The following is a 22,571-nucleotide window of genomic DNA, read 5'->3' on the forward strand; positions in this document are numbered from 1 at the left end:
TGATAACTCCTAAAGCCAATGTGTATTTCTAATGTACTTCTGAGGTATTTAGTATTGTTTGTGTTTTCTATGCACATTGAAAATTAGAATCAACAAGGGTGTACAATGAAGAATTATATTGAAAGAAATCTAGAAACACTGGTAGCAATTAGTTGTAATAAGCTATAGATATCAGAGCCGAATGGTTGAACTGTGTTCTGAGCAGTTGCCCAGGTCAGGGTTTTTTTTTTCTGTGCTTATTTCAATCCGGTTGTTCAGTGATGACGCGACGAATCCTACTTCCGGGCCTAAAGTAGTCTGCGTTTAATATGGCTTTTGTGTTGTTAACATGTTTAATGTTATGTATTTTCTTCTATTTGATCTCAAAAAGCTCCTAAAACAGTCAGTGATCACTGTTGACCTCCCTCGGCTTTTATTACCGCTAATCATTTATTTAAGCTCAGTTTTTGAAACCTTAGGATGTAACTACAGCCCAGCCCATGCAGCAGTATATGAATGACTAACCTCGTATTGTGGATGGATTTTCTCAGTTGTTCTCCTGGTTGAAGTTTGGTCCTTTTGCAGCATCCTGCCATGCGATTACATTTGTTCCTGACCACCGACAACACTCACGTTAACTTTTATCGAGTGGAAAAAAAAGTTAGCTTGTTTATATTATGCTAACATAGCTGTGTCGCTAGCGGTCACGTAGCACATCATTATATACCAGCTAGCCAAACTTCAGTAACCCTACAAACGTCACTGCTGTTTAGTTTTCTGTCTTCATTTATATTGGAAGTGATAACAGAGTTGTACGTTTTAATTTGTTTCCAAAACCCCGCAGTCAGGACATGCTATATTGTATTTAGATAGAAGCTAGCTTCTAACTCTGTTAAATGTCATAAATTCCGTTTTCATGGATGCCTGGATGTTAAACTCAATTTTTACACCTGGTAGGGCAGAACGCTGATCATTTTATTAAAGATGAAAGACTTTAGACAGTTTTTCAACTCTCAGTAATGCCATAGTGATCGTTTGATATATTGCAGCGGAGTTTAGGTCCAGACACGGCTAGTGACGTCAGACTGAACAACCGGATAGGGTTGGTTTTGAAAACCCGAGAAGAATCGAGGATCACTTTTCCAGTACTGGATGACGAGCCCCAGTCCAAAGAGCTGGATGAACTGGTAGATTGTAACTCGACTGGTTACGAACACACAGTTACTATTGAATATTGACAGACTTCTTCCTAGCGGTTCACGTCCCACGATGCAGGGTCCTGCATCGAAGGAAATTGACTTTTAAAGAAGGACACAAAGACAACACAAAATTGGGTTTATTTTCAAAAAGCGCGCTCTACTTTAGTTTAATTGTGCACAACCTACTGAACTCTTATTGTTAATAAATGCTGTTTTGTTTTCCATAACTGTGGTGTACAAGTCCTCTGTCAGACACCCTTGGCTCCTATGAATCTAGAACCTGTCTAGCCCATATTTTCCTTCTGTCCTCATACTGTGGTTAAAGATAACTATACTGCATTCAAAGAAGGCAAGAAGTAGCACTAGCAGGTCTTACATTCCCACTACTTGTGTTACACCAGTGCTACAGTACCATAACGCCATATCTTCAGTACAGTCAACTTTTATACGACATCGCTCACCCTCTGATGAATTCACCACTGCATCTGATGTCAATCAGTCGTGTTGTTCCTATTAGTTGCTTGACTTGAAATTAACTGGCAGATCATTTCCTTTAGTTTCACAAACAACTATTTCTGTACTTCATAACTGTAAATGTCTTCCTGAATTGACATCTAAGCAACTTTTCACTATTTTTTCAAAGCTCGTTACTCCATGTCTTTCCCTCTGGTCTGTTTTAATAAAGAGTTTAAAATCCCCCCAAAATTTATGCTGGAGCTACACACATTAAATTTGGTAATGTACCTTATTACATTTAGCATAGCGATTAGAAGTTAGTTATGTGCACAGAGAAATGCTTATACCAGCGCAGCAACACTGTTTTCCCCCGCCTGTGCCGCACAATTAACATTGTAGGGTTAATAGCACTGCACAAAGCTAAACGTGAAATACCTCAGCCCCCTGACTCCAAATGCCAGTTTGGAGTCAAGGTCGTTTTATGGTAAAGACTCTGCTTTGACTACACAGATGTAGCACAATAAATATGCGATTTGACTTCACATTTGGGGTTTGTATGCTTTTCCCTATATTCCCTGTTTTTCTTTGCCTTTTTCTATCAGTTTTTCTTTTTCTTCTTTCTTTTAAACATGTTCCTTTACGTGTCTTAATTTTGATATCATTTGCTTTTGTCACTTCATGCTCTTAGATGAATAATGAAAAGTTATGTTATGTTTTTAAAACTAATTTTTAAAAATTAAAAAAAAAAAACTCTTGACAAAGCATTCCTTGTTTTCATTGCTAGTATTTGCTGCCGTTGACTTGAAGTCCTTTGGAGATCGATCACACTCAATCTAAGCCTCCATTTAGTAAGTGACACACAGTGACCTCTGGTCACATTAGTGTTCACTTCAGGAGACACGGGGACACTTCAACATTGATCAGGGTGTTTTAATCTCAGTAAGATTAAGAGCCCTCCAGTTAATTACAGAACAAACAGCTAGAGGCAGCTGCTTTAGATCCTGAACATGATTAAGGCAAATACTAGTGGGTTAGCACAATTCATGAAATCAAAAAGCCAGTGCTTTTTATGTTTTCAGCTACAACAGATGTAATTAACCATTATTATAGTCGCATATGTATAACAGTCATCCAATAAGTGCAACATATAGGCAAGATAACACTAAAGCAATAGCTAGAGGCTATAGGTTTTTTCTCCCCCTTTTAAATAAATGTAATTAAATCTGGTATGTGTGTAAACTTCTCTTTCCAAAACCAATTAAAAACCACACACAGGCTTGATAGCATAAATACTTTTTAATATTCTTAAAGATTATTTGTATGAGTATTAAAAAAAAGTCTGAGTAGTTAGCAGGGCTGCCACTGCTGCAAGTGGGTCTTCAGCTTGAACCTGTTCTGTGCAAGTCTTTTCAGGGTCTCTTCACATGAAATACGTGCTAGCTTATGATGAGATAAAACAAATAAGGAGCCAGATTGAGCTCAGTTAGGCATATTAAAATAAATAAATAAATAAATAAAACAAGTGCAGTAAAATCCCCCTACCAACATTTTTCAAGGGGAACTCAAAGACAGTCAGAAAATGATCCACGACGCTCTGATCTCTGGTCAAGAAATAGTCCCACTTATACATCCCAGGATATTTCATTTTTTGGAAAAAAAAAAATGTAACGCAAGGTCTTACAGTATGCTAAGCTAAACTAACTGGTTAAGTTAAGCTAGTCTAATGGTCTGTCAGCCCCCAAAAGCAAGTCTTGAACTTGAACTTGAAGCCAGTTTAAAATGCCTTAGGTGTTTATATAAACTAGCTTTGATTTAACTGGTCATTTGGACATAAAGACCGCATATTTTGACTCACCAATAAAGTCTAGTTTAAAAAAAAAAAAAGGTTAAAACTTTTGGTGAGTCTATATTCTGAATGCCATATCGCTTTCTAGTAGTCTATGCGTTTGACAGATTTGACAATAACGCTAACAAACACACAACAAGACTTACTTTGATTCAAATATATTTAAGCCCAGTCTACCTGTTTGTCTGTTTGAAATGTTTGAAAGGAAAAACAAATACAACAAACTCTTATTCAAAAACTAATTCAGTGTAACCTTGAAACAGAGCACAGCGGGTTCAGTAGGACCCCATACCTCACAGTAAGAAGTTAACTGGAAAAAAAGGTTTTCACAGCCTTTTAGCACTTTCTAATTTTGCTGGTCTGCTCACCATCGATCTAGCGCTGAAATTGACTCGTCTGCCAGTGATAGATGACTGCATCCTCCCTTGTATGCATTCCTAATCAAATAAGTTGCTTTTAACTTTATTAACTTGGACAAGCTCACTTCAGATAAGCCTGTCCCTTTAAGCCACTGCAGAGTGGAAATCAGCCTCTGGAGGTGATGAGAGTTGACTCTGGGAGCCTGAGATGTGAGCTTTAGGTCGCTGTGCCATTGTCTGACGCTTGGCCTGAGGCTCCAGTGAGAATCACTTCCTCTAATGGAAAACTATTGTCTGCCACTGAGGACATACAGCTGTGAGGAATAAGGATCAGCCTATCTGGACTTATGCACAAGACAGAATGAAGCTCTCCACCGGAGAGAAAGCTATTTTGGAATTGTAATATCCACTGAAGTCGTCTCTGATTAAGCAGTACATCTGCAATAGACTGTGCTCTTGTATATGAGGCCGGGTGGTGTTTTCCTGCATGCTTGTAATGCATACAAAGAAGCAGAAAAACAACATAAAAGAAAAAAAGTAGCTATCTTTCCTTCCAGCGCTGGCATATATGTTAACTTGGGTAATGGGACTAAACATCTAAAAGTGTCAAAACAATGCAACAATAAGGCACTTGGTGAATTATTTATTCATTGGAGCTGATTTGATAGAGGTTAATGAGCACAACAGGGTGAGAATAGACGTGTCTCTGCTAGAATTATGATGCCTTTTCCTTAGCATGTTGCATTATTTATTTACTCATCCTTAGCTATGCCTCAGGATCTAACGCAAGAGGTAGACACATCCATTCTGATAACAGTTTGAATTGGGAACCATGGAAGTGAGGTTCACAATCAGTTCAGAGCACTCTTGCTATATGTAAAATGTATACACAGCCGGTGAAGCTCTGAAGGAAATATCCCCCGACAGACTGTCCCTGAGGATATGGAACTCCATTTGCCTCACGGGTTTCCTTCCATCCCTTCGTTCTGAAGATGTGTGATACAGGCACGATCTTTCCCCTCCTTTTTGTGCATCTCAACAGGTCACCACTCCATCCCCTCCCCCACAGGATTCACCTCGGCCCAGACTGTGAAAATCTGGATGTCTGCAATTCGTCCGAAGGACAGAGTCCGTAGCTTGTTTCTTTCCCTTCATCAGGAGTGGGTTTGAATCTGTGTGGGCCTGAATGTTTGGAAGGAAACGATTCATCAAGTCTATCAAGGAAATAAAGAAGAGAGAACAATATGACGATTAACAAAAACAAAAACAAAAAAAAAGGCAAAAACAATGCTTTGTTTGGACTGCACAACATTCATTGGCCTGCTGGCGAATCTAGGCAACCTAGTACTAGGGTTTGTTTTTTCACTAAATAGGCAGATTTTCAGAAGCCAGACCATGTTACATTTCAAATTAGGTTTTATACATTTTGGCATTACAGCTGTAAATGGTTTTCCATTGGGATGTTCCAAAGAGGTGAAAAGCCTTCACAAAGGGGTGGACTTAATTATACCCCTTAAAACAACACTCGATGTTCTATAGACTAATTGTGCGGGTGAGCAATGGATAGGCATTGCAAAAAAACTGGGAGGTATCAGGGGCCGTTTGAGGTTCAATGTCTTGCTCAAGGACATCTCAACCTGTGGACTAGAGAAGCCGGCTGATTGGTGAACAACCTGCTCTACCTTCTGGCAGATAATCCGGTGGGACTTGAATCCCCTCTAGAAGATTGTGGAAGGGCATAACAGGGGAGCTGCAGAGGGTTGAGCTTTCTAGAGGCAATTGTTAGAATTTCACAATCTCTGGAAAAACAGCTTTACTTCTAAAGATCCATTATGACAACAACATTGCGCTGCCTCAAAGTCACATTAATATTTGATGTGCTATGATAACATTGTGTCCTCTGCAGAATATTTCATTTTAGGGGTTTTTCACTTGACATTCAAACAGGTTAGACCATCATGTGAGAATTCCTCTGACAGGCAAACATTTTCATCTGGGAGGATTAGTGTTGTTCGACTGTAACTAGCCCTCAGCCAACCCAGATAAAACATGATCCTATTGGATGGTTGAGATGGTTGTGATCTTTATACTTGGACTCTAATAGAGAAGCTTTGCATAACATCCCTTCATAGTTCCCTTTTAGCTTTAAGTACAACCTTCATTTGAACTAACTTTCTCCTGATTGGTTGCTCCTCGCTTAGAGGTTAAGGCAGCAGGTGAGTGGGACTTATTCTTTTAACCAGATTTGGTGCCAAAGATGACTCTATCTGAGATATCTGCTCTCACTGATCATCATACGTAGCAAAAAGGTTAAAAGCAGTTTGAAGCCTTAGCCTTATAGGATTACCAGGATGTGACCCAACCTAATCATTTGAATGTGTTTATACATCGTTTTAAAAATAAATTGGATTATATTTTATTTTTCTGTTTTTTTAAGAATCTGTCTTGAATTTTGTTTAAAATAGTTTTGAGCATCAGCTGATTGGATCAATAAAATTAAAGCCTGAATTTCATGCGAACTCTTTTCTTTTTGGTAACACGTCGAGATTTTAAATAAATAAGAAAAAAATTAGCTTTGCCCTGTTTGAGATAGAGTGTGTTATTATGTTGTATCATTTTTAACATAAATCACATTACATGTCTGCACACTACTTGAAAGTCTTTGAAGTGTAACTGAAAATCATCATGCCTTTAAGTACTTTATATTTGTGATGTAGACCTGTAAATTAAGTTTACATGCTAAAACCCATAAACCTTATATAACTATGTACACTGCACTGTATCAACGCATGATTTCACATCTATACTACTGTTACATTGTTGCCTGTTCTCTTTCCCCACCACCAGATCCAACTTTGAACATAGCACGACAAGTTTAGATGAACAATATCATCACTGACAGCATACGCATGATGCAGCAAACAACATACCTTCAGCACCATTGGAATAAATGGATGGACGCCCCTGTGCAGCCAGTACTTCGACCTAGAAGGAAATATATAAACCAGTGTGACTATTCAAGTTTACGTCATAAACCCAGGTAACAACAAATAGCATGAAAAGAAATGCCAAGACACATAATATTTTATGGTTCAATTATTGTAATAGAGGACATATTTTTATCAAAGTCTTATGATAAAGTTATTTCACTACACAGTTAGTTGAAATATTCCTGCTATTTATCATACTTTTTTACAGGTTTTTTTTTTTCTTTTTTTGGTTACATACATCTAATTATTCCCAGCTTTGCAGCTGGATTACGCACTCAACAGAGACAGTAAAACATATTACACTGAAGTTTAGAGGGTTTATGAGCAGCTACATTAGGGGAGAGGTTAAACTGGGTCAGTTTGTTTACCTTGTGGAACGGAGGTCTTTTTAAACAGCTACTGCCATCCCTCTCTCTGCGGAGGTCAGCTGGGGGTCATTTAGAGTCTCTTTAATGGACGGGGCAGAGGCAGGCACTTTATATGACTGGGAAAGGGGTCACATGACCAGAGGAGAACAGAAAGAGCAAAACAAGAAGAGAGAGGGAAAGAGAGAGAGAACCCCCCCTCCCCCACCAACACCCTCCACCTCACCCCCTTAACCACACACCTGACCCCTGTGGGAGGTCAAGGAGTCTTTCTTTCTTTTTCAGTTTGACGTGGTCCTATGAGCCATTTCTGTAAGGGTAAACACCCAGAAAGTTAATGTGTGTTTACTGATGATGCTTGACGCGATCAGCGCTTGCTTCCCAGCGAATTATGTGAGCAAACAGAGCGGATAGATTTTCAAGAGCGCCGATGCCGTTATCGCTAAATCCCCTAAATCTCAGTCGGAGATATTTCCTACGAAAAGCAGCACACGGAGTTCGAATACAAATAGGAAACTGTTGTTATCCGATCACCAAGGTCATCTGCTAGGTCACAAACAGCTATATCCACTATTCGTATGTATTTTTTGGGAAGTTCATCTTGCCTATGCCGATATTTGACTTTACGGTGATAATCACTGTGGCTTACTACATTAAAAGGCTTGTGTGTGGTTGTAAATATTGCAAGCGTGTTTTTTTGTTTTTTTTTAGTTTAAATTATAACGCTTTTTAATGAGTTCATAATTATTCTCTTTGACACAAGTATTTTCTTTCAAAATGTTTATTTAGCATCAACAAAGAGGGAAATATTAAAGGGCTTACATAAGCTTAAAATCAATATAGTGAACAAATCTCTAGATGGAAATGACTGCCAATTCACCAGCATGTGACCGAGCATCTTAAAACTCATTGTTATGCCTACACAGTCAGAGAAGTATATTGTTAAAAAGTCAAAAAAAAAAAATGACACCAAAATGACTTACTTAGATTGTCTAAAAAAAAATTTTTTTTTAAAAATTCCACAAACATTAAAAAGCTCCTGGACTGTTTTGCAGCTCTGGTTGTGCAGTGTACATAGAGTATGCGCAGCTATTTATAGATGTACTTAAGTGGATGTTTGGGGGGCATAATCAATGAACACAACTACACAGGCTTTTCAGAATAAAACAGCTGACAATATCCACAGTTACACACCATGCTTTTATAAGCCCTTTAACACTAAATAACTATTATTTTACAAAAAAAGAGGAGGAAACAGCAATACAATATGTATACAGGATGTTTTTTTTGTCTTTTTTTCAGTTTGTAAATCATTTACAAGGGACACAATTTCACCGATTACCCCTCAGAGAAAATATCTACAGAACTGCACTTTCCTAGAACTAAGCTACTACATTTTTAAGAGATCAACCACGCAGTTGAAGGTCTAAAGAATAGAGGGTGATAAATTAAGTTGCACTGGCAGCTGTGTAGAAACATTGTATCGAACACCTTACAGTGGCTCGCTAATCATTACCAAGTTAAATAGCTTGATACAATGTCATTCTTCACAATCACATAGCTGAGAGAGAAACTTAATGTACTATGAAGCTTTTTTCTTAATCTTATTGTCCAGTCGATTTCTCCTAGGGGGAAAGGATAGATTACCTAAATTGCTTCACACTTTTTATCCAGTGGGAGTATCTTTTTAGAATCAGGGGGATTCCACGTTTTTGTCTCATTCAGTGTCTCGCTATGATCACCGTTTGGTTTGGATTATTTTTTTGCGGTTTATGTTTTCAATTCTAAAAAGGTGGGAGCGTCCATAAAAAATCCATTACTTGGGGTTGTAACAGCCATGAGGACTCAGGTGCGGGTTGTATAAACAGTTCAATATCTTGAGTATGGCTGATCTCTGTACACTCCCTTGGTTGTTCGTGCTGACGGAGCCTTGCTGCGATTGTTTGCCCACTCTTCCTGACCTGATTAAGAAGAAAAGGAAAGAAACAGATGTGGAGTGATTACAGAGGCGTCGCACTTAAATCAATTTCAAGCTCTATGCAAATACTGTAAATATGCTCCCTTCCATGCAATTATTACAGCACAAAGTTAGCCGTGCTCTGGGTGTCTGGTATTGATGCTGCTGGTGAAAACAAAAAGCACTTTCATGCTGCGAGCACAAACAGCGACTCGCACCAAGAAGCTTGACTTTCACCTGGAAGTATTCATCACAGATAATTGAATGAGAGGATCAAATAGCTACTTGAAAAGAGCCCGTTTAGTGGCTCCTAGCAAAAAAGGTCACAATTACCATTAGCCCAAATCAGCCCAGTTCACCCGCTGGTACTGTCAATGTGAAAGTGCCAGTATCGATGGCACCCTTTGTCTGATCTTCAGCCAGCACTGAGACTTCCCTAGAGCTGGGCTCACAAAGGGATTTTTTTCCTTCTGTGTAAAGGCTCACTGTTGGCAGCACATAGCCAATACCCCTTAATTAAACCTGTCACCTCTCCACTGACAGTCACTTTGAAGAAACACACCAAGGTAACCTTGTGTTTTGAGAACATGGATGCACATCAACTCTGTTTATCTGTTTCCTTTGAACTGTCGTCCTCTTTTCAGTGTGCCGCAGCACCCCCCCCCCCCGGGTTTTCAGCTTCATACGATGCTAGGAAACACTCTAATGAGCAGGAGGTGCTTAGTTCTTCCACTTGTGTGGTCAGAAAAGTTGGGAAAGTTTTAAAAACTTTGACTTATTGCCAAAAACGAAAAGATATGAGTTTACGATGCATTTGCTTTGCCTAATTAAGAAGTCACAAACTCCCAGCAAAGTCTTATTCTGCTTTAAAACACAAAAATATGCAACATAAGGTGAATCTCTACAACACATATAAATTATACATTTCAGTAATTAAAAAGTTGATCATGTCTTTGCAGTCAGTCACTAAAAAACCTGTTTGACTGGCCTTGGTAAAGTGGACAGTGAATACTCTTTTAGAAGCTTTCAAGAGAAGCTAAATTAAAGCAGACACACCTTCGTATTAACACAGTGTTTTCATCTTTTCACCCAGACTGTGAGGAATTTACAGACTGACATTAAACCCAGGACAACCAGACTTGTGTATTTACAGGTACACACAAAGGCCGCACATACATAATCAAAGAAGGATGGACCTTCACAGTACAGTAGCATGTATTAGCCCTGCTATCACTGAAATGTACTTTGCAGGAGACGTGACCTTGGCCCATTTCTCACTATATCTTGTCAAAAGCTGACACAGGATTGCTGAACATTATCTGAGATTTGTCTGAACTTTGCTGCGGTCGGAGTTATTGGCGACTCTTTCCAGACGCGATAAACTGCCTGTAAAGCCGAGAGCAACATTTTCAAGTTGTGCTGAGGTGACTGCAGAGACAGATGTTACTGTGGCACAAACATCACACATGCTTAAGTTAATTAGAAATGTTGGTGAAACTTCAGTGACTGGGCAGATGGAAGTGCAGGGATCAAAGATAAATACTGTATGATCCCATCGAGGTCATGGAAGAATCTTTGTATAACGAATTTTAGCCTGCTAAGAAGCTGCTGGATCCACCCAAATCCCTTTTCCATAAGCCACGTTTTTTTATCCAGAATGTTTAAATGAATATATTTATTCCCCAATGCCTAAAGTATTGTGTTATTTTTGATTTTCTTGCATTTGTTTGCATCTCTACTTTATGCCAGCACACAACACAATCTAAACAAGCCATGTTGACTTTCTCAAAGACATTTCTTCCATGAAACACAATTTAATATGTAACAGGCTTTCATTTAATCTGCTTTCTTCATAATGCCAGCACAGTAGCAAGTAATCTGCCAGTGCAGCATCTGTCATTTCCCTCTTTTCAGAGCTGTAAAACATGTGTGTATAAACACAATCCGTTCCCAGGTCAGCTCCCTTCTTTGCACTGCAGTTAAAGTTACTGTTGTTGAACATTTAAGTACTCCAAATCCAGTGTTATCTCCTAAGCTAACAACTCGCCTGGCACTGTATGAAGTACAAACAGAAACCAAACACAGTTGCACAGTAACCCTGCTATCAGTAGCTGGTGTTTTATAGGTGTAGTTAAAGGTGGTGCGGACAGGTACAGTTTTTTTTAGTTTTCTCATTAGTTTTGTTTGCCTCAGATTGGGAACCTCACCGAGGTGTGTCCCGCCTCTTGCCCTCTGGTAGATGACTCTGATAAGGACAAGCGGAAGAGGATGGCTGAATAGTTTTGCAAGTTCACAAAATCTTTTCTGTTTTCCACAATATTCTCTTTCTTGGCTGCAGTTAATGAAAAAATATTTTACCACCTAGTTTTAGCTTTAAGCAGTTTTAGGTAGCTATAATAACCTTAGTGACATATGATTCATATAGCCATATACGCTCAAATGTGTTTGAGTGAGAGTGATAGAAGATCCTGTTCACTGGAGCAGATTTGTAGAAAACAATGAATTTAGTAAAAAGTGAGTCTTTATAATGCTTGTTGTTAAGGATCTCCCAATAACTGGGACTCTGTAATGCTATTATGAACTATTTTAACTGAAGACTTTCTGATTCTTATAGGTACAACATTTTTAAACTACAATCTAATGTTAAAAATGTTTAATAATTGTATCAATACCTGTTTTGTCTTTGCTGTATTTGCTATTGTTACAAAGTCTTTTGTCCTCTTTTCTCAATCTAAAAAAAACCAAAACAGATTTTTGAACTCACTGATAATGTTACCTGCATAAATAATACTTTTTCTAGGTTTCAAAATGTTATGAATATTTATTAATGCACTGTTACATATTAATTGATGCTTCTTAACATATCTAGTGTTTTATTATGACTTTAATTTGCATATATGTGTGTGTGTGTTTGCAGAGCCGCATATGCTAAAGAGCATGCGGCTCTTTAGTCCTTATAGTGCGGCTCAGCGTGGTTTGGGAAAATTAAATTTTTTTAAAGTAATTAGCTGAAGTGTAATTTATTTATGTTAGTTCTTTTTTAACTTGTAGTTCTAAATTGGAAGATTATTGTGATATTGAAATATAAAAATACAATTATATTCTATTATTTTTTCATCGCTCAAAATAAGCGTCACACTCGCGGAAGCCGGTGTACCCGCCGAAACTTTCAACCCCAGGTAGGCCAATTATGGGTCTTCAGATCCACATAATGTCAGCAGCTCCACCGTGAACTATGTTAAAACAAACACCGCTCACGCCTCACAGATGACAGCTTACAGTCCTGCGTAAAGATGAAAGTGACTTCGTACAGCCCCGATTTGCAGACGCTGTGCGCAGAGGTTCGGGACCATAAGTCTTATTGTAAACATATCACGGCAGACCCGACGCTGTTTCCATGAACATGCTTTTCAGCATCTCTTTATTGACCACTTTTCACACACAGTTGCTGTATGCATACAGCCGGCTGTAGCTTTTCAGCTCAGAGCTCACACCAACACAACAGCATAGAGAGCACAGACGTTAAGGCGGCGAGGCGTGATTGCGGGTGCTGCTCAGGTGAGTCCGCCTCCCCAGAAGCGGCGCTGCAGACCACGCCCCGCCACACACATTAACCAGGTAAAATACATATTTAGGCAGAATTTTGCAAATATCTATTTTTCATCTTTTAGCAGCATAGTGCTTTTTTCCAATTATTTTTTAAAAGTCAGGTCAAGGCTCCAAAAGCCCAAAGACGATATAAATGTTTTTGTTTGCTACATGGATCATTTTAGTTCAGCTGGGTGTCTTTCTTTTTGTTATATTTCTTTAAGAGTTCAAAATGTGTCAGTTACATAAATAAAATGTAATTTTCTCATTAGCACTTCAAGGATTTCATAAGCAACACCTTAGTTGCATTAAGGTAAACACCACACAAAAGCATAAAGGTAAAAAACAATATATACAGTGTTATCTTCATTTTAGATGTCAAAAAGTATTTGCGGCTCCCAGTGTTTTTGTTTGCGTGGGAACCGGGTCCAAATGGCTCTTTGGGTTGAAAGGTTGCTGACCCCTGCACTAGGATGATGTTGGAGTAAATGTGCAGTCATATTCGTTGTGTTCCCACTAGTGCTGTCAGCGTTAATCTCGTTAAAATGACACTAACGCCATAACGCGGCAAATCTCCGTTAATGAGTTACCGCGTATTGCCTCGTGCGTGGAGCTGGACGGCGTTAACGAGCTAACTGTGCTAACGCACTAGTTCCCACCAATTGAGCATTGCGTGGCACATCTGACATACTGTTTTACTTTTGACCCTGATGCTTAACACCAGGGTCATGCTTCACATGAAAACCAAGATTGTTCCAATCGCCAGATCTGAATGAGGGTGGGGGAGGTTAAATTTGCCATGTTGCAACGAGCTTAGCTTCTGTCTGTATGTATATATATATATATATATGTGTATATATATATATATATATATATATATATATATATATATATATATATATATATATATATATATATATATATATATATATATATATATATATATATATATATATATATATACATACACACACACACACACACACACACACATTTTCTCTTCAGAAGTACAGGAATCACTCTTGGAGCATTTGTGGTTAGTTCTAGAGGCTAAAAATTTAAAATTTGTGTAATATTTCCTGTAAGGCAAGAACATAAAATTAAAAATTACATTTAGTGCTGTTTGGTCCTTTGTCATTGCCTAATTCTCTAAATGAAGTCTGGAAGGTCTGATTTATTACAATTCAAACTTTTCTCATCTTTAGGGCACAGGATTTTCGGGGTAGTGTGGCAACTGAGCTGAAGCCAGCAGGACAGAGTCAGCTAAAGAAAATTGACATTGTTCTGACAAATGAAACAAAAAATATTATGAAGAGAGTAAAAATACAAAAAAGAGGTCTGTAACTCACCGTATGAATCATATGATTCCCCACTGTGTCCGTATTCGTAGTAGTCATCTGAGCTGTAAAAACACAGAAAACAAAGGTGAACATCAGTATGAGGAAAACAATACAATTATCAGCACAGAAAGAGAGAGCAGCTTATTTTTCCCGCAAGTGTAGGACATCAAAGTCACGTTCATCGGAAGGCAATCATGTCTAATTCAAGCAGCGAGAGTAAAGGTTTTTGTTTTCTTTACATACGTGTACTCGGTTGGAAATGAAAGTATAAAACAAAAACAAAGAGCAAACAAGAGGCAGCTTTCAATCACTCAAAAGTTGGACCACATTTGCAGTTCTGCAAAGCAATTTTCTCCACAAGCTTCCAGTTTCATATCACTGCATATGGAGATCTATGAGAGGTGGCAACTTTAATGAAAAATAAAAAGATGGGGAGGCAAGTTGCATGGCGGTTTATTTCTTGTTTATTTATTTATTTGCGGCTGCCAGTGAGATGCTGACAGAACAATCCTGCGTCAGTATCATTCAGTAACAGCGCTATCATTCAAGAGAGGCAATTCATCATAAGGCTGCCACTGAGCCGACACCAGCCATCACAGCTGGGTCCTCTCCGCCTGCCTGTCACTCAGTCTGTCAGCGACAGCAGCACCTCTCTGCTCTCCAGATTAGAGAGCTGAAAGCACCAGCCAAAGCACCAATACACCACATCAACACTGTCTGACTGGTGAGGGCAAAGAGGTGACAGTAATGACACACCAGAGTGGAAGTAACAAATTCTCATTTTACTCTTGTTACTGTACTGGGGAAGCTTTTTGTGGCATTAACTAAAAAAGCCACAGTCCAGGAGGTTGAATCAGTCCGATCCAATATCAAATTACACCAAAGTTGGCAGAATTTAAGACTGTCGGGTTCCTGAAATTTAGTCTACTTTCACTGTGCTGTATCTACTTAACAAAAGCATAAAGTTAAATATTAACTCAATGTGTCACGATGAGTTGTGTGGCTGTCGGTGGCTGGACCCACGTGCAGGACTCGGAGACAAAACATTAACTTAAACGACGGCTTTATTTGCTGGAGAGTCACCTTCGGACGATACATAAACAACAACTTAAACTAACTAGACAGGAGATGCTGAAGGTAGACGACCATGGATACACACACAACAAACGTGGAGGACGCAACAACTGGCAGGGAAAAACACAGGGCTTAAATACATACTGAGGTGATTAGGGAATGTGAAACAGGAGGAGAGCACAGCTGGGACTCATCAGACATGACAAGACAAGGGGAGGCAAAACTCAACACATTGACATAGTACACAGACTTTCAAAGTAAAACAGGAAACTGAACAGACGAGGACTAAACTAGGGGATACAGTGACAGAAATCAAACCCAAGAGAATCAAAACACATCATGAAAACAAAGATAACTAATACAAACAGAAAAACACTGAGTCCACAGACTCAGGACCGTGACACAATGAATCTTTGAATAAAATGAAGACACAACCCTTTGTGTTGCTCTAATTAATAAGTTGTTCTTTCCTAAAATAACATAAAGCCATGTACAAGAAATTCAAACTAAATGATTTTTGTGATTATATAAAGCATCTTTCATGGATTCCAGTTTGTAGAAAATGAAACTTTATCTCCATGCACTTTAGAGAGGGATTAAGTTAATGCGCTGCTGGATGCTAAATCTTTGCTAAATGTTGTCATTTTAATGATGCTAGCAAGTTATACAGTTAACATGAAACTGCACACTTGGACTGTATGCAAAAGCCACAGTGATGTCACCCAGGGTGACCAGGTCCTTAACAGACCACCTTCAGCACATCATTTAAGGGGTCATTTTAACACGTTTAGCATTTAAAAATTATAAAACTGTTCAAATTAACCCCACAGTCCCTTATTTCGCAACTTTTCCTACAATGGGTTTATACATGAGAGTGAACTTTACAGTGTTTTGGATTTTAAAAAATAATAATGTAAGCATTGACACTTAAAAGCAATCAAATCAAAGTAAAAAAAACAAACAACTTTAGTCTTTTTTTTTTTCACTGCAAAATGAGATTATCTGGTTTGGAAAATTAATCAATTCAATTTAATCCAACTTTATTTATATACTGTCAAATCACAACAACAGTCACCTCAAGGTACTTTAAGGTAACATTGATCTGAATAAGTGAAGGGTGAAATCTGGAGTAGGGCAGCAGAATCAGATGGGTTTCAACTGATGAGGTGAAGAGCTGCAGACTGGTCTATGTACGTAACTAATAACTGTGTGGCCTATCTAAAAATGTAGCCTATGACTGGTTATGAGTGATTTGTTTTTTATACTTTTTTATTTTAGTATAACGATGACACATTATCCAAAATTCATTTTTTACTTTTCCATTACATCCTAACATAAGATGACTACATTTTTTTATCCGTCGTTTAGTAGTGGATTCCTAAATCTATACAATTTTCTGTCACAGAGGGAGATGAGGGCAGCCATGTGCTGGATTAGTTAACCTACTAGAATTTATAGTGCCTCCTAGCAAAGGAGTGTTGCAACAATGCCCAGTCAACTAGTAACAGTGGTAAAATATCCAATATGATTGGCCCTTTAAATGAAATCAGATCAACAAAATGACTGTCCTGCATGAGGATGCAGAAGCATCATTTTAAGAGCACTGAAGTGACTCAACGAGACATGAGACAGCTCCCTAAAGAGAGTTGTGCCTTAAGTAAGGCTTAGCATAAATTTTAAACACTTCATTATTCAGCAATAAACAATGCTAAGCCAGCAGAGGCAAACAAGGCAGTTCCCCAGCACCAATGTTGTCTTCCTCTGAGAAGCGAGGCCAGCCGCCAGGGTTTGCAGCTAGCCCTCGTGGCTGAGGCGCCACCGCACATCCGCCATGGATGTCAGGTCACGGGAATATCTACCAAGAGGGAGAAGATGCGGAGAATGCATTTTTTTTTTTGGCTTGTCATGCTGTGTATCCTGAGACAAGATTTGACAGGCAACCCAGTAATTAGATTTTACTCTATGCTAAAATGTGTTCCAGAGAGGCTGCTATCAAAATATACATCATTTTATGACTTAGAGAAAATCAATTTGTCACAATTCCCTGGTGCTTGCAGACTTATTGTTTAGGATGTAAAATATTGGGTTATTTTGCGCCTTCATGTATAGCCAGGTCACATTAAGCAATAAATTTTTTTTTACAAAAACCAAGATGCTACATAACACAACTAAAACTAAACAAAATTATGTGACCTAAGATATATATATATATATATATATATATATATATGTATATATATATATATATATATATATATATATATATATATATATATACACACACACATACACACACCCTTTTCCATTTAACTCTTTAAGTCTCTTTGTAGCTAATAGTCAAAAGCACCTATAGAAGGACCTGCTTCGCTGGAAGCTGCCAGTGCAGAGCTGCTCTGTGCACAAAGGAGAGCAGTACAACAGGAGCTGTTAGGCGCCTCTAATTTCTGAGGTGACATTTTGTCGATATTGCTACACAACTTCTCTCCTTAGTTACTGTCTCTCCTCAGTTATATTGGCCAGAGTCCTAAAATGCATCGTGAAGGTCAAAGATAAAAAAATAAAAACAATTCTCCTTTATGAAGCCAAACACTCCTTTGATGCCCTGCAGTGCATAAAACATTTTTCATTAAACTGGACCGATTACACTCATTTCTAAGCCCATGTTTAAAAAATTGTGACTAAAAGCACACTGTTCCCTATTAACAGTCTGGCGAAGGAGGCTGACTACTCAGCCTTTCAGTTTAGACTGGAACACTCCTCATTCACCTATTTGGGTATTCAAATCACAGACACTTATCAGTAAAACAAAATGTTACCCCTTTATTAGAGAAAACAAAATTGGATTTGGCACGCTGGTCAGTATTACCCATCTCTCTTGCTGGGCGGGTCAACACAATTAAAATGGTAGTCTTGCCTCGATTCATGTACCTCTTCCAGATGATACCCCTTTTTCTTCCTAAAACCTTTTTCAGGGAGGGCAGAGGGCCGCCTTGGTCCACTATGGAGCTAGACGGTAATCTCACCATATCCCCTGTTGCAATAATGTGTTCAGGTCTACCAGTCAGTCGCAATGTTAATTTTAAAAATCCTGTGGTTAAGAACTCTCTCAATGTCTGGTTTCAGTGTCGACGACATTTCGGGCTGAGGCGGTCACTTGTCTGCTCCCCTATTGCGTCAAATCGCTCAGAGCGATGCAGGGTTCAAGGTTTGGTAGAGCAGAGGAATTATCTGCTTCTCTGATCTGTTTGTTAAAGGGTCATTTTTATCCTTTGAAACATTATCTAAAGATTTTGGAATCCCGAAGAACCACTTCTTTAGATACTTACAAGCGCGTAGCTTTGCAGTTAAACACTTCACTTCTTATCCAAGTCTACCTAATGACTGTCCACTTGAGGATTGTCTGCAATTTTATTCTATGGCTAGAGGCCACATCTCTCAAATATATAGCACATTGCAGCATATAAAGGCAGACTCTGTGTCCAAAGCCAGAAATGCCTGGGAGCTGGACTTAAACCTCCAGATCCCAGACGACCTATGGGATCTTAGTGTTAGCAAGATCCATGAATCCTCAATCTGTATACGGCATTGTTTAATACAGTTTAAAATTCTTCACCGGGCGTACCTAACCAAAGCTAAACTAGTCAAAATATATAATACCTCTGATGATAGATGTTCAAGGTGCAAGCAATCACCCGCCAATATTAGCCATATGTTCTGGACCTGCTCTGATTTGAACCGGTTCTGGGAATTAGTTTTTAAAGCTCTTTCATATGTGTGTGGGAAAACAATTCTCGGATCCTAATCCGATGACAGCAGTCTTTGGTGTACTCCGAAACCAACACGGGATAACTTCTTATCAAATGAATGCAGTGGCTTTCTCATCTCTCCTGGCACGTAGGCTAATTCTTCTTAAATGGAAGGATCCAGGTCCGCCAGTGTTTGTTCAGTGGGTGAGAGAGGTGATGAGGTGCTTGCAGATAGAGCATTTGAGATACAATTTGAGAGGGTCTCAAAGTAAATACTACAAAACCTGGTAATCCTTTGTTGAATATGTGGAGAAGTTGTCATTTACTGAAGTATGATGTAATACTGCTTTTATCTGTGTTTGGGTTTTTTTTCTCTTTCTTTCTTTAAAGCCACCTACTATCTGTAGCAAGCAAAAAAGAACTGCGCACAATGCAGCCCCGCCTTTTATTTATGTATTTATTTTATTCTATTTTTGTTTGTTTTGTTTTTTTTTTGGTGGGTTTTGTTTTTTGGGTTATTTTTTTGGGTTTTTTTTGTTTGTTTGTTTGTTTGCTGTTGTTTTTTTTGCCTTGTTCACGTGATAGTACTTTTTTTTTTGTATGTGCCCATAGATTACACATTTTCCTGCATCCAACTGGTTTGCCACTGCGTGGCGTAACCAGTTTCACAATGGCAGTGTTTGTAATCGCAATTCGAATGATATTTTTCAGTACTTTTGTCATATTGGAAAAATTATAAATAAAGTTGTCAAAAAAATTGTATTCTATCAGAGAATCTTGGTTTGAATCATTAAACTAAAAAGCCCTCATTGGGCCTTTTTGCCACTCAGTTCATCCACCTATCTAAAACAAGCAATTTAAGCACTCTATTCTTTAAGTCATCTTTGTTCTTACTGGCTGCCCTATGCAAAGAAAATATCTGGCATTAGTATTTAAAATTATGAGTGTTTTTAGTATTTTTTACAGATGATTTCGATGATTTCACTGCAAATTGTAAAACACATAACACAAAACCTAACATATCGAAATAATTTAATAATTACAGAGGAAGAAAATTATGGTTGAAAATAAATTTTGGATAACAGAATTGCTAGAATGAAAAATAAAAACAGAGCTCCCATATCTGAAACAGACTAAACTGCTTATTGTCAACATTTCAAAATTACAACAAACTGAGAAGCACGTTTTAATAAATTAAATGTTGTAAAAATAGAGCAGTTAAAGTTCATCTCTTGTCCACCTCTGCCACCGGACCTGCAGCCTCACTCCATCCATCATCACCACTGCTCCGCCTCAGTATTCAGCCCTCCAGCTCTGCTCCTCAGGCCTGAAACCCATCTGATTTAGCTGCTCTTCTCCACATTTCTCTCTTTATTTACTTAGATGAGTCCTCGACACTCTGGACTCTCTGCTGAGGTCAGCTATGGTTACCCTGCTGCTCTGCACAGCCAGTTCTCCACATGTCCAGTCACACGCTCTGGCCCACTCTTCTCTGCTTTGTCCATAAACATTTGTTTGCTTTATATGCTTTTGTCCTGTAACTAAGGTTTGGTGATATATCCTCAAAATTATATTGCAATATCTCATAAAAATGTGTGATAACAGAAAAGAAAATACTGAACATTTATTGATGTCTGGAATGTATAAGTGTAGGTAAATGAGTGGCGTTCTCTATCCCGTTTTTCTGCAGTCAGTAGTATTCAATAGAGTGTGACTCTATTAAAACAACTATAACAAACTTAAATTTAAAACTCATCAGGAGCATGCACAATGGTGTCATATGAAAAAAGTGAAAGATATTTTCTACCAAGGATGTTGTGTGTTAAGGTTTTTCACCAGCTGCTTTAAGCTCTTCTTTTCCACAATGTAACCGAATCAGAAATTATTATCCACCTTTGAATCCATCATATGGAGTACAGTTAGCGACTGGAGCTTATGATGCTCGTTTGTTTTTTTTACCTATGTTTGCCTCAAGTGCTGAAACGGGCTTGTTGTTTCTACCTTTAGTTTTCTTGCATATTTTCTACTTTACTCTATTGGAGGCTGTTAAAGTTGCTCCTTTTTAGGCACATTTACATACTGCAAAAATTTGTACTGGTATTACTGCAGATGATATGATATGGCAGAGCCCTAACTGCTATCGACTCCTTCACCACCTGTATGCACTTGCCTGTTAAATGCAGTTCACCCCAAAATGCAGCAAATACTAAACAAAGTTATAGATGATACAGACTCCTTTTTATTCTATTGTATTGATATATGTATCTTTCACATCTTTCACAGAATACGATTTAGTTCAATGTACTTTATACACTGATATATCTACACAGTATAAATTCACCATCGCTGACGCATCAGACGCACACAGCTGGAGGCATTAACACAAGCATGAGATGAAGTACCTGGGGTGGATCTCAGTCGAGATATCACCCTGTCGTAGGTGTAAAAGCGCTTTGACTTTCTTAATAGGACAGCTTTTGATTTGACATTCATTAGCAGAAGGCGTATGCTGCTTTGTGTGTCCCCAAACTTCACTGCCCTGAAAAGCAGGAAAGAAAGAGCCCATCTGTCTGAAGCACAAGCATGAACCCTGAGAGGCAAAAACAACACCTATTAGATAAGTGTGTCTCTTTGTGTCTCATTGATCAGGCATCTGAATCTAGGCCTGCATTTCCACTGGTAAAGACCCTTCCTCTCCTCTTCACATCTGTCATCTCTGTAAATGCTTCATCTTAAGCACTGATGTTGCTGTTCCTGGGCACTACGAAACAGATGGCAGTGTTAAATCTGAATGATGTAGTACACGTCCCTTGTGGACTTTGTTTTCTTCCATCGCCATTAGTCTTCCAGTCCGCTGTGATAAATTTGAGGAAATCTAGTAGGACATTACAAGGGGCTGTACAGATAATACGCAGCGGTCTGATGTGGAGAGAGGTTGCCTTTCTACCGTTAGCCTAGTTCCTGCATATTGCACACTCTAACTGATCATGACTGGGACTCCTAAAGCAAAAAGTGCTTCCTTGATGCTCCCCGTGTAATCATGTTTTTCATTCATTCTTGGCACAAGGCTGAAAAGCAAAATGCTGATGAAAAATGTCCCACGCTGAATGCGCTGATTATACCGGCTGAGTGATTTTCACAGACAACACAACAATGAAAATAAGACGGGCAGAAAGAAAGTGGAACAACCTTTTTTCCCCCACCATTTTGTATGAAATGAGGCTCACATAATTTCAAATGAAAACCTTCGTTATGGATACACTGGTGATTGCTCAGCGTGCTGACTGATTGCAAAGCTATCTCCACTGCTGACCCCCTGCCGCAGAGTCACAAAGAGGGACAAAATGGCCTACGGCAAAGATTTGACTTTCCAACGAAGTCTTCTTTCGAGCTTGCCTCTTTTTTGGAAACTACAAGAACCCTCCTCCAAGGGAAACACTGCTCCAGTCAAGTCAGGCACTGTATTCTTTAAAATTCAACATGTTTTGAATGTTGCATTCTGAGCATCTGGACTCTGTGAAAGACTTTGTCTTATTTATGGAGCATTAAATTTACAACATGTGAGTTTTGGTCCTGAGACACAGAGTACTGTAAATCCCACCCTCCTTTCCCTCAGAAGGTGTAATTCCCACACCAGCACCTGTCACTTATGTTGACAAGCTGCCTACCTTG

The 22,571-nt window shown here is 38.7% G+C and overlaps 1 protein-coding gene and 1 long non-coding RNA gene across 2 annotated transcripts in view; both read right to left on the reverse strand.

Moving 5' to 3' along the window:
• Positions 1–1,822: 1,822 nt before the first annotated feature.
• On the reverse strand, positions 1,823–7,382 carry LOC113015390 (uncharacterized). The gene is made up of 2 exons (XR_003271098.2): positions 6,770–7,382; positions 1,823–5,053 (listed from the first exon to the last, which is right to left on the reverse strand). It is a non-coding gene; the product is annotated as an uncharacterized LOC113015390 (long non-coding RNA).
• Positions 7,383–7,959: 577 nt separating this feature from the next.
• khdrbs3 (KH domain containing, RNA binding, signal transduction associated 3) overlaps positions 7,960–22,571 on the reverse strand; it is a 155,655-nt gene continuing 141,043 nt past the window's right edge. Inside the window, exons 8-9 of the mRNA XM_026157422.2 lie at positions 14,089–14,141; positions 7,960–9,155 (exon numbers count right to left, since the gene is read on the reverse strand). Of these exons, the coding sequence (XP_026013207.2) occupies positions 9,064–9,155; positions 14,089–14,141 (145 nt within the window). The 3' untranslated portion in view covers positions 7,960–9,063. The remainder of the gene's footprint in view (positions 9,156–14,088; positions 14,142–22,571) is intronic.

The sequence above is a fragment of the Astatotilapia calliptera genome, chromosome 22 (assembly GCF_964374335.1).
Source record: "Astatotilapia calliptera chromosome 22, fAstCal68.1, whole genome shotgun sequence".
Lineage (NCBI taxonomy): Eukaryota > Metazoa > Chordata > Actinopteri > Cichliformes > Cichlidae > Astatotilapia > Astatotilapia calliptera.